This window comes from Cucumis sativus, chromosome 1, assembly GCF_000004075.3.
Source record: "Cucumis sativus cultivar 9930 chromosome 1, Cucumber_9930_V3, whole genome shotgun sequence".
In the NCBI taxonomy this organism is placed as follows: Eukaryota; Viridiplantae; Streptophyta; class Magnoliopsida; order Cucurbitales; family Cucurbitaceae; genus Cucumis; species Cucumis sativus.
Genome location: NC_026655.2, coordinates 3,470,455 through 3,483,311, shown reverse-complemented (window position 1 = coordinate 3,483,311; position 12,857 = coordinate 3,470,455). Strand labels below are relative to the sequence as shown.

The following is a 12,857-nucleotide window of genomic DNA, read 5'->3' as shown; positions in this document are numbered from 1 at the left end:
AAAATATTTCAATGTGAGACAAATTAGCGCATTTCATTTTTAAGAAATTAATTTATCTCATTTGACTATTTTTAGTAATTGATTATGGGAATATTCTATGAAATTTTGTTTAAAATCGTTAAATAAATAAATTTATCTCTATTTTTTATATATATATATTTGTCTCCTATTATTTAGCATCAAACCTTAGGTTCATTTTAACATGGTGTTGTACATTAAATAAATCATTGTTTGATAACTAATTACGGGTTTGATGGAATTACCTATTCAATTTATTTTTTAAAAATAAAAAGAAGAAAACTCTTTCTTTTAACTTTGCAAAGAAATAAAATATAATAAGGAAAGAGAAAACATAATAAATAATTTAATAAAATAAAACGGTTGATTCAAAGCCACACATCACAACATTCTTCTCTTCTCATTCCCATTGATACGTTCTTCCTTTTTCATCTTCCACACCGTCTCCCTACGTAGTCTCTCTCTCGCAAACCCTCGTAAGTTTTTCTTCTTTTTCTTTTTAATTTCATGCAAAGCTAGCTGGATGCATTGATCGAATTAAACATAAAACTTGACTGCCTCGGTTTTATTTTGATATTTGGTTAGGGTTTAAGTATCTTCCTTTAATTAATTAGGTTTATATGAGTTCTTTAGCACTCCAGTATGATTCGGATGACGATTCTTTTAAAGCTAACCTCCTTCATATGACTCCGGACCTATTGGACCCAAACTATGAACCTGTACATGAAAGCGAAAGAGAGGTGTGCTATCTAATTTTCTTATCAATTTTTACCATTATTAATTTCAAATCTTCATTCAAATTCCAATTCCTATTTATTTGACATTCATATTGGTTGTTATAATGTTCAGGAGCTTTCTCACATCGGCCCTTCTAGCTTTAGTTTATCTCCATTTTCTTTTTAAGCTTCTGATCTCAATTTTTCTTTTAAGTTTTACTTCTCACCTATGCTACCTTTAGTTTATCTCTACGTGAGAAGAAAACTATTTAAACCCCGTTTCCCCATTGGGGATGGATGAATTCACCTTTTCTTTTAAGTTTTACTTCTCACCTATGCTACCTTTAGTTTATCTCTACGTGAGAAGAAAACTATTTAAACCCCGTTTCCCCATTGGGGATGGATGAATTCACCCATGGGGACGGGGACGAATTCCACTCCTCCTAGGCTCTGTTGCCAACGCTAATGGATGTACTGATCTATGAAATCTAAAGTGAATTAAACATGAAACTTATGACGATTCTAATATTTGGTTAGGGTTTAAATATTTTCATTTTGCTTTGTGGGAATCTCAATAATCTGCTCATAATCTGCTCCTTGTAATTAAAGTCGTATGGAAATCAAACCCTCAAATTCATAGTTAGATGAGATAAAAAATCAACCATTATAAATAGCCTATTCTTTTATCTCCGTCTTTAATTTTTTGTTGCATTCATTTATAAATGGGGCTTAGGCTTACCAATATGTATGTTTAAGGAGTAGTTTAATTAGGTTAATATGAGTTCTTCGCCACTTCCGTAGGAGAATGATCAGCTTTCTAGCGATGATTCTGACCTCCTTGACATGGATTCGGAACTGTTGGACACATAAAAGGAAAGCGAGGTATGCTATCTAATTTTTTTTCAAATTTAACCATTATTAATTTAAAATCTTCATTCAAATTTCAATTCCAATTCCTATTTATTTGACATTCATTCATAGGGTTTTGATGCACCTTTATTGTATGAGGTGGACTTGATTGGGCACATTGTTCATATGTTTCCTTACAATACACCTGAGGTTCAAGGATTAGCAGAAAAAGCTATTGAACATTATAACAATCAACATGTATGTTCATATAACATTTTGCCCTACGCCATATTTTATATATATATATATATATATATATATATATATAATTGTCTAATTAATGATGTTTGATTAATTATTTCATATATATATATATATAGTACAAATTATGAGGTTGTGAATATTGTGAAGGCTAATCATCAAGCTGCATGTGGTATCTTGTATTACATAACCTTTGATGTTAAAGAAGCTGGAGCAGCTCCTGAGTTACCAATGACTACCTTCCAAGCTCGAGTTTTGTATGGCATTCGTGTTATAGAGGTTGAACTCTGTCGTCCAGAACCCCCTCCCAAGAATTAAATCGAACTATGCTTCCCGTTTCTTCTATATGATCATTTAAAGAATGAAATGACGGACACGCAAAGAGGGTAAATGTGAAAGATATATTTATTAGTGTAGAATAAGTGCAGGTAGGGACAAATTGAAAACCTAAACAAGAAATAGAAAATTTGAAGGTAAATACATTATTATATCATTGTGTACTAAACATGTAGGTTTCCTCCAACAACACAATGATAAAGCAATATAATAGTCTTTGTCATTCGGTGCTTTTTAGGATTTTCTCTAACTTTTATAGAATTGTTCTATTGTATTCCATTGGTTTGGTTTACACACTTTATTCTCTCCAACTCTAATTTGTTTTCAAAGCACTTTCGTCAATCACTTATGATTGTATTAGTGTTACCCTTAACAATATTTAATGTTCGTGATGTAGTTACATGATTACTCACTCTGTTACCTCAAAAAAATAAAAATAAAGAAAGCCATGATTTTACTCAAACCTTCCGGTAATGAGTCAACACTTGTAATTTCAGCACCATCATTCTCCAAATGTGAGAACAAAAGATAATATGTTTCCCTTTAAATGCTATCGATTAAAATTTCTCATCCAATCAATAGGAAAGCAATCTAACCAAAAAAAAGAGATTTGTATCGCCTCTTGTTTACATTTATATTAGTTTTATAAATTAACGGTAAGATATAATACTTTTAAGTTGATCTTTTATTATATATATACTATATATTATTTACAATTATACTAATTTTATAATATTATCGTAATATATATACTACTTTGTATATGTGATTTATTATATATATACTTCATCTTATTTATATTTATATTAGTTTTATATATTATCGGTGAGATATAATACTTTTAGTTGATGCATGTTTTATAGAAGATATAATACGAAACGAATTTGATTTTTTTTTAATATGGAAAATGAGAAAACTGTGATTTGATTTTTTTGAATATGGAAAATGAGGAAGTTGTTCCATCACTTCCCTATCTTAATGATCCACCATCTCTTCATTATAATTAATATTTATGTATATTTTAAAACAATAAATAAATACTGTATGGGCATATTGGTAATTTGGACCTATTTTTGTGTAATATTGTGGTCAATTTGGTACATTTGTGTAAAATATTAACAATTTGTGTTTTTTTTGTAATATCCTACGGTAAATTAGGCTATATGAGTTAAACACCGTTAAAATATTAATATCGAAATCATGAGCATCAGCATGAAGGTTCCAGATCCTTAGCTATTGTTCTCAAGAAATATTGTTCTCAAGAAATGACCTGGTCTGGCTCAGTCCTCGAAAGAAGTTTTTATGGGATCCCTATCTACCAAAATTTTGACTTTTGGTTCCGGCTATAATATATGTTAGTTTAGAAAAACTACTATACATATACATATTAATCTAATAAGAGTATGCAAAGTGTTTTTACCTTTTGGTTGGATTTACAAACTCCTATTTCCGCTTCAAAGGGGTAATCTTTCTCTCCCCCTATTCTGCATTGTATATTACCCATTCAAAAGCTTTTATGATATATTTTTGCATCATATCTTGGATTCTTGGGTCTAAATTGTGGATTCTTAATGAGACAATCAATAATATGTTGAGGCGGTGCATGAAATAACTTTTTTCTAGTTCTTATGGATTGCTTCAATTGTATCTGCAACTACAATTGCCCAGCAGCAATCTATTTAATTATATAATGTGAGCTGCACTTATTCCAAAATAGGAAAATAGGATTTCTAAGAAATTTGGTGCTATAAAATTCCCTTTTGTGTAATAATGGTATACACTAATTATCACTTAATTTTGGAAATAGAAATAATCAAAATAAAGTACATATGTGAAAGAATAAGATAAAAGAAATAATCCCAATGATATGTTTTTATTTTCTTTTTTTGGTGCTTGTGGATAAAAGGAAAGTATTATTCCAAAATATATAAATATATATATTTAATTTGCAAATATATATTTAATGGAAAGAATAGATAGCACCTAAATAATATTAGATTTAGTACACCCTAAGAAAATAATGGTTTCTTACATAGGAAATAAGGGTTTAGAGATACTCTCCACTTTGTCAATTCATTAGAAAGGTATGTGTTCTATTATTGGAGATGTTCCAAAGGAAGGGTGTAGAAATAAAATTTTAGCTTTGAAGTTCATTTGAAGCAATTTTATTTGAAGCAATTTTAAATGATGAACTAAGAGAACACCTAATCTAACCTAACCTAACCGTAGCCAAGCCAACGAACAATGTTATCCACACCAATTAATTTTAACATCATCCTTTTTTCGGGAGTGTTTGCTCTATAAATTCTGATTATAAATTCCCATTTTCCTTTAATTATAATATACGACAAGTTTTAGTTATAACTATTAGATCATTCATATTTTTCCATTTTTGGAGGAGATCATTCAAATAATATATATATATATATATATAATATCTCAAAGCAAATACAAACATACAGTAAAACCAAACAACCAAGACATAAAGATTAGGAAGTAATAGGAGAGAATAATGTACCAGAAATCTATATAGATTTATTCCCTTCGAAGAACCCAAATAACCAAGACATAAATATTACCAAGTAAATAGGAGAGAATAATGTACCAGAAATATATATAGATTTATTTCTATTCGAACCACCCAAACAACCAAGACATAAAGATTAGGAAGTAATAGGAGAAAATAATGTACTAGAAACATATATAGATTTCTTTCCATTGGAAGCACTCAAAAACCAAGACATAAAGATTACAGAATAAAAGAGAAAGACTAACCGCAAAGAGGAAGGGACGAACGAACGAACGGAAAAGATAGACTAACCGCGAAGAGGGACGGCGAGGAGAGGAAGGAGATGTGAGAAGAGAGGAAAGGGCGCGTGAGGAAAAGGCACGCGGCAGGAAGAAATCTTTAACCTAATCATTTTTAAAAGTTTTATTTAATAAATAATAAAATATAAAATATAAAATTCTTGCCTTTCATTATTAATTTTTTAAATAATATTATAATTTGACTTGTTAAAATAATTTAACAAAAAATTAAAGCATTAGGGCATTAAGCTTAAATTTTGTTGAGAAATACATACATTGTGTCAAATAAAACAACCATTAAATGAAGGGGAATTCAATTAGCAACTACTGACACATTTCCAAATATTTAAATTTATTAGTAGTTCTTTGGGTTTACATTTTTATTGGACTTGTTTTTTCTTGTATTACTATGTTATTCTTTCATTTTTCTCCACTAAATTCTGGCAATTTCTTACAATAAAAGTATAAATTGTGAAGAGAAATATTATACAAAAACATATCTGATATGAAGTTAAAAATTCTTTTCAAAATGATCAAAAATAGCCATATTCGGTTATTATATGGATTGATGCACAACCATTTTATGAAAAATATTGCACTTTAACCAATAACATTTTCATCTCGAATTTCAAGAATTCTAGATATTGAGTGGGATAGTCCATATATACGACATCTTCCAATTGAACTAAAACCCTAAACCCTATATACCATTTTATTAATGAAATGCATTTTTTAAAAAATAGAGAATCTTCATTTTACCTACATGTGTTCTTGTTATATTCTTTCCCATAATTTCAATCTCATATCAATAAAATTTTAAATGATTCTACCTTTTGTATGACAATTGTTTTTTAAAATTTACACTTCATAGGACAGTTAACTTTTTAACCAAAAAAAATCCAACTTATATTAAAATACTTCAAATTGAAATAATATTTCTTCATTTATAAATCAAATTACTAAAAATATAAATAATTAACAAATAAAATTCATATATTAAATATCATTACGTATTATATACCTAAAGTCGTATCTCTCTTCCAGAAAAACATACGTATTATATAATATGTTTATTTTAATTATTATACCTAAGTCACATGTATCAAATCTAGTTCACTTATTTACTTGCTTTTTTTTTATTTTTAAATTTAAAGGTTATTAAACAATAATGTCCTTTATATATGATGACTTATTTTCTACTGAATAATTGCTAACGGCTAACGTATTAAAAACCCAACTTATTGAATTAAACATAAGTTTCAAAATTATTATATAGTTACAATAAGATTGGAAAAAAATATATTATTAGAAAATACTGTCAAATGATGATGGAAAATAGGAGGAATAACAAAACATTAATTTTAAATTGAAAAGGAAAAAGATAAAATGTAACCTTTCTTTTTACCCATGTGAGGTGGAGGAACAAACCTCAAACCTTAGGAATAATTATTTTGTATAAATTAAAATGTAACATTTTTCTATGTAATTTAATTTTGAATCGAAGTTTAAGGAGGAAAAATAGGATTATTTTATGGTTAATTTAGTTGTGTTTTTATGCACTAGTTTATTATAATTATTAATCTCTTACCCACAACCTATGTTATTATCAATTTTAAAAATAATTTTTGTTCACAAAAATTGATAAAAGTCCAAATAAAATATGGAATTACATTGCAGTTTCATGTTACATGTTATGGAAGTTTATTCATGCGTAGCTACTAAAACCCCTACCTCTTCATAATTGTTTTCAATCTAAAAATGCAGAGAGAGAAACCCATTTATTCTTTCCTTTAAATTTCCATTTCCAAAAGCCTTCCAAATCAAATCCTTCTGCAAAATATGACCCTTCTGACCTCCCCTACCTTCTTCTTCTAACCCATCTTTGAACCAAGTTTTGAGTGAAGCAGAAACAACCAAACCAACCTCCTATGGAAAACCCTGCCCCCTTATTTTAAAAGAGTACAAACTTTGAAGGGCATTTGACCGCGGAAACCTCATGTCCCTCCAAACTTCAAACGATCGGCCAAGAAAGCAGCAGCCTGATCAAAGGCAGAGACGGCAAGAATCCAGTTGCTAGGGATTGGGATTAAAGGAAAGTTTTCCATAACCAAAATACCAATGGGCACAAAGTATTTAAAGCCAAGCCAAGTAGATTAGGGTATGGGTATAGGTTTCTTTAAACTAACAATGGGTGTACTTTACTGTCTTAAACCAATACAATTTTCCTATATTTTAGTTATAATTATTATATTAATTTGTGACTTAACAAAATAATGAGTTAATTGTGAAGTAAAAGTTATAAATAACTACCCTTTAAGTTAATAATATATAATATGAAACATTTTTAGAAGAATATAACATAGAAAAGGTAAGTAACAATAACAATATATATATATATATATGACAAAATGTGGGGTTTTTTTTTCTTAATGATTTGCGAAGCAAAAAGGGTTTAAAAAAAAGGCCTTAGGGCACCACTTGAACAAAATTAATATCTCAAAGACCAACATTTTGTCAAAACAAAATCTCATCCTAATCCTAAACCATAAAACCCATTCTTTAATTTATTGCAAGTAGAAAATAAAAGAATGTTTATGTGTCATGTCTATGTGACATCCTTTCCTTTTGTGTATGACCAAGTGGTATGCCACGTGGTAAAGGCTATATGCTGGTGAGATGGAAAAGGGATTAAGACAATGTACACGTAGGACGAGGAATAAGCGTTTCTTCTGAACTCCAAAGGTCATTTTAAGCATACATGGCCTTTTCCCTTCAGCTTGAGTTGGTTTATCCTCTCCACGTAGGACTAAAAAGATCACCCCTTTTGTAATAAGATATTTGCTAAATTAGATTCCAAAAAAGTAGGGCCTACGTGGATTTTTCTAGGCTTAATTGCCTTTGGATGTAACATTTCTCCCTTGCACCCTTCTCTATCACCTTCAAGTTTTGAAGGAGTAAATTAACCTTTTCTTTCTATATATATATTTCTTTTCTGTTCTTTAATCCATGTTGAAACTTTTGATGTATTACTTTTCCATATTAAATGTAAATCCATTTGAGCACTTTTAGACTTTATTGGATTTTTTTCTACATTTCTTTTTTAAATTAAATTATCTACTTTGGATTCTATACTTTTACCATTACTTAATGTTTGTTATTTGATTATGTCATCAATTTCAATTCAATGCTTCTGGATAATCATTAAAACCATCTCTAACATATATATATATATACATAGTTTATAATAATATATTTGATAATTTGTTCTTTTTTTTAAAACAAGAAAATAACTCTTATACTTAAAAGAATAGTGCTATTATCTTAGTTCACAAACTTGTCAATTTGTTTTGTATTGAGTTTTAGATTTTGTATCAATTTAATGATTGTAATAAAAAATATTGTTAAATGATAAATTTGTATCTTAAAACTAATATATTAATAAGATCTATTGTAAATGACACACTTCTAAAGATATTTATAAAATATAGCCACATAATTTCAAATTCTATTGGGATCTATCACGATAGAAGAAAAAAAACACTAATTCATGAATATACATTATTTGATGAAATCTAAAACCCTTGCATTTAATTTTAAATTTTTTTAATAATATTATAATTTGACTTGATAAAAAAATATAAGAATCATTTTGAAATGGAAAAAATCAAATATATTTTATTTTATTCCAAATCTCCTATAAACGTGTATTACTCATATATAATTTTTAATGTTTAGATGCAACTTTTAAACATGCTATAACACTCCAATACAATTGATATAGTTTTTAAATGCAGTTTTAATATATTTGAAAGTTTAAAAGAAAAATCAAAATGGTAAAAAAAAAAAATCAATAAGGTTATACTTTTAGTATTAAGAATTAAAAATTTAAGAAAATAAGAATGCAAATTAAAATAAATAAGATTAGAAGAAAAGGGAAATTTGGAGTAATTGACAGGTGGCAAAGAAACAAAGAAACGCGTAGATTGAATTCTTCTCCTAAATATTGGCGTGCAAATAATTTAGTAAATTGGCAATAAATGCTGTGTTTAACATATGTTGTAATTTGCAATCATCTGGAACCTGGACCATTCTCCGAGTCTGACTGGGACCATTCTCCGGGTCCGATTGGGAGTCTGGGAGCCCACTCCTTTCCCTTACGTGCCTTTTTTTCTCGCGCGTGTTTCCACCTCATCTCCCATCCCATCTGACTCCTTGCCTTCTTCGTCTTCGTGTGCCACTCCTCCACTTTCTAAATTTCTCTTTCCCTCGCCGCCTATATATATAATTAACTCAATGCTGCCAACCAAGACCCACCTCTCTTTCTTTCTCTCATACTTCTCTTCCTCACACCAACAACACTCAATTATTTTTCTCCATCTCCATCTCCATCTCCATCTCTCTCATGGAAGCCCTTCATCTTCCTTCCGAAATCCACCCCCATTTTCTCGCCTCCCCTGTCAAGGATCGCAAATCGGATTTCCAGGAGATGCCGGAGTCTGACATTCATATCGTTACCTCCGGTGGACTTCGTATACCTGCGCATTCTACCGTACTGGTACTTCTTTATCTTGGTCTTTTCTTAAATCTCTCGAATTAATTGAAATTTGAACAAGTTCTCGCCTTTAGAGTGTTGGTTAATTGTCGTTAGACCAAACGGATTGGGGTTATTGGGTGCGATTTTCTTGATTTTGCATTGGATTGGGGGATCTGAGTTTGTTGATTTCAATTACAGGCCTCGGTTTCATCGGTGTTGGAAAACATGATCGAGCAACCGCGAAAGCACAGGAGCTCCGAGAAAGTGATTCAAATGCTTGGAGTTCCGTGTGAGGCAGTCGTTTCGTTCGTTCAATTCCTCTACACATCTAGGTCAGTATGCAATTGGCAATTTGTAATTAGAATTAGTCAGTTTTTAATTTTGGTAAGCAGTCAGTCTTGGTAGGCGGAGTAAGTCTAAATTTGTCGGCGTTGCATTTAGGTGCCCTGAAGAATATCTAAAGAAATATGGAATTCATCTTTTGGCGCTATCACACGTTTACCTTGTTCCACATTTGAAGCAGCGATGCACTAAGCACTTGGCTAGAAACTTGTCCATCCATAGCGTTATCGATATACTCCAACTCGCAAGAATGTGCGATGCACCGGATCTCTCACTCAGCTGTATGAAAATGGTGTCCACCCACTTCAAGGCCGTTGAGAAAACGGAAGGCTGGAAATTCCTGCAAAAACACGACTCTTGGCTCGAGCTTCAAATTCTGCAGTTCATGGATGAATCCGAATTGGTATTTTTTTAGCTATTCATTCCACTAGTTCTTTCCTTGTTCACATCAAGACACAACATCAATTCAATTATTCATTGTTTGCATTTATGTGCAGAGGAAAAAGAGATGCAGAAGGCAGAGGAAAGAGCAGAGGGTTTATCTTCAGCTAAGCGACGCAATGGAGTGTTTAGAGCACATCTGTAAAGAAGGGTGCACAAACGTTGGGCCGCTGGACGTGGTACCCACAAAGAAGCAGCCATGTTCTAAATACTCTACGTGTCGTGGAGTTCAACTTCTGATTAAGCACTTTGCAACGTGTGAGAACAGAGTCCACGGAGGAGCTTGCTGGCGGTGCAAACGAATGTGGCAGCTTCTACGCTTGCATGCCTCCATCTGCCACCAATCCGATGCTTGCAAAGTCCCTCTTTGCAGGTTCGTTCTCAATACCCCTCTTTTCTTATGCCATCCATCTCATACCTAAATTCATCCCGTTTTACATACATGAACAAAAAAAACCCACCCATCCCATCTTTTAACAAACTTTGATTTGACTTTGACTTTGACTGTTTCATTGTTGAGCGTTTATTGACTCATAACTAGACATGCGTAAAAGGAATCGATCAAAACCAAAAAAAAAAAAAGAAAAGCATCCCAATTTCCTATTAAATATTGTTGGGGATGGGCTTCTAGGAAAGTCTACGGCTGGTTTTTCAAAGAAAAGAAAAGGAAAAAGGTCTTAGGCGGGGATGCCTTTTTCCAAAAGCCGAATGAATCAAAATTCGCCCTTTTTACTTGAGCGTGTTTGAGTCAATGATGGATTATTGTTGCAGTTGTTGGGGAGACCCAATGATGATTTTGCAAGTTTTTTGTTTTTTTTAACCGTTATTGGGTTTGGTTTGGCAGACAATTCAAACAAAAAATGAAGCAAGAGAATGTTGAAAAAGAGGATGCGAAGTGGAAACTGCTGGTGAAAAAGGTGTTGTCTGCCAAAACAATCTCTTCAGTTTGTCTTCCCAAAAGGAAGAGAGCAGTAAGGGACGCCATGAGCGCCGATTGCATCAAAAGCTTCCGATTACAATCCGATACCTTTCATTAACAGCTGAGAAGTTAGGATGTAACGTTGTTTTCTTTTCTCAAAAGAGAAGAAAAAAAGGAGACTAGACTAGGACGAGGAGGAATACGTTGTTTCATTTTATTTCTTTTTTCTTTTTTCTTCTAATGAGGAGCTTTGAGGTTTCCTTTCCGTTCATCAACTGTTTGTAATTTGTATAGGAACAGGGAGAGGAATATGTGGTTTTTTGTGGTTTGTATGAAAATATAGATAGATAATAAAGAAAGTTTGTTTTGTTTGCTGCATTTCCAATTTTCCAAAATTGGACTAAAAGTGACTTACAATCCAAAAAATGCTTTCAATCTGTGTGCCCTTCTTATTCATGTAGTTGGCGTAGAAGTAATTCAGCTGTTTTTAAATACCACAGCTGCTCTAAATTCTTCTTATTCTCAAATATATACACAAAATGATGAATGATATAGTAATGTTATTAGTTTATAAAGAGATAAACTTTTTTTTGTTGTGACTTTATGAGGTGTAAAATTTGGTTGGCCAAAATTCATTGGATAATATATCCACAGGTAATGGATGTATTGAAGCCAAAGAAACATCATGGCGAAGGAGTTGGGCCAATGGGCTTAAGTTATAGAGAGATCCAAAGAATTGTCAACAATTGGATTTAGGCCTATGCTCACAACAATTGGAGATCACCAAACTTTAATTACCTATTTATTTAGGCACTGAACTTCCTCCAAATAAACCAAATTCCAACGTCAATAGATTTGCCAAGTTGGATGATTATTCAATTTGGTCTACCAGTAAGATCAGATACAAAGCACTTTTGTTCCTTTTTCTTTAAATTATCAAAAAAAAAAGTCACATGCTCAATAAAAAATAGTTAGAAAGGGGGAGAGATGATGTGTGTGGGAGTTAGAGAGAGGTATAGAGAGGCATGAACCAATTAAATGCTATTGCATTGCAATGGTCTGGCATTTTGTTTAATACTTAAAAAAGACAAAGAGAGAATGAAATGAAAAAAAAAATGATGAAGATGAATGAAGGGGTTGAGTAAGAAGTGGGGAAGAGAGTAGTATGTGTGTATTTGTGTGTGTTTTGGAGAGTAGTCTGGAATATATATAAAAATATATAAAGTAATTTGGAAGAAGCCAGAAGGAGAGCATATAGATCTGGGAAAGGATCAAAATCATGGCTCTCAAAATTTGTTAGATTAAAAAAAGAGGAACAAAAGGGGACAGAAGAAGCAGAAGAGATGAAAGGCATGAGAGGGTGAGGGTGAGGGTGAGGCTGAGGTTGAGCTGAGGCCATTACGGATTTGTTTAATAGAAAGAAGAAAGAAATGGCACGTGATTGGTGGTCTCGTGGCACGGGGTTCCGGCGGATGTTACCAAAAGGGGAAGGTCCCATTTACAAAGCTTATCACTTTTTTATTCATTTACACTTAAAATAGAGAGAGAAAGAGGAATATCTTAGACAAATATCCGCCTCTCGTTTTGATACAAATTCAAGCATTTATTGGTTTAATTTGGACTTTTCCCTTTT

At 31.6% G+C, this 12,857-nt stretch overlaps 1 protein-coding gene and 1 long non-coding RNA gene across 3 annotated transcripts; both read left to right on the top strand.

Annotated features, from left to right (window-relative positions):
- Positions 1-397: 397 nt before the first annotated feature.
- LOC105434652 lies at positions 398-2,476 on the top strand. 2 transcript variants are annotated; one of them, XR_968765.2, is made up of 5 exons: positions 398-494; positions 633-758; positions 1,536-1,616; positions 1,716-1,841; positions 1,995-2,476. It is a non-coding gene; the product is annotated as an uncharacterized LOC105434652 (long non-coding RNA). The 2 variants fall into 2 exon arrangements; XR_004215674.1 differs by lacking the exon at positions 1,716-1,841.
- Positions 2,477-9,277: 6,801 nt separating this feature from the next.
- Positions 9,278-11,619, top strand: LOC101217572 (BTB/POZ and TAZ domain-containing protein 1). Its single transcript, XM_004137528.3, has 5 exons — positions 9,278-9,543; positions 9,721-9,854; positions 9,964-10,267; positions 10,362-10,678; positions 11,150-11,619. Exons 1-5 carry the CDS (start codon positions 9,391-9,393, stop codon positions 11,340-11,342), a joined length of 1,101 nt encoding a protein of 366 aa, XP_004137576.1. The 5' UTR covers positions 9,278-9,390; the 3' UTR covers positions 11,343-11,619.
- The last annotated feature ends 1,238 nt before the right edge of the window (positions 11,620-12,857 follow it).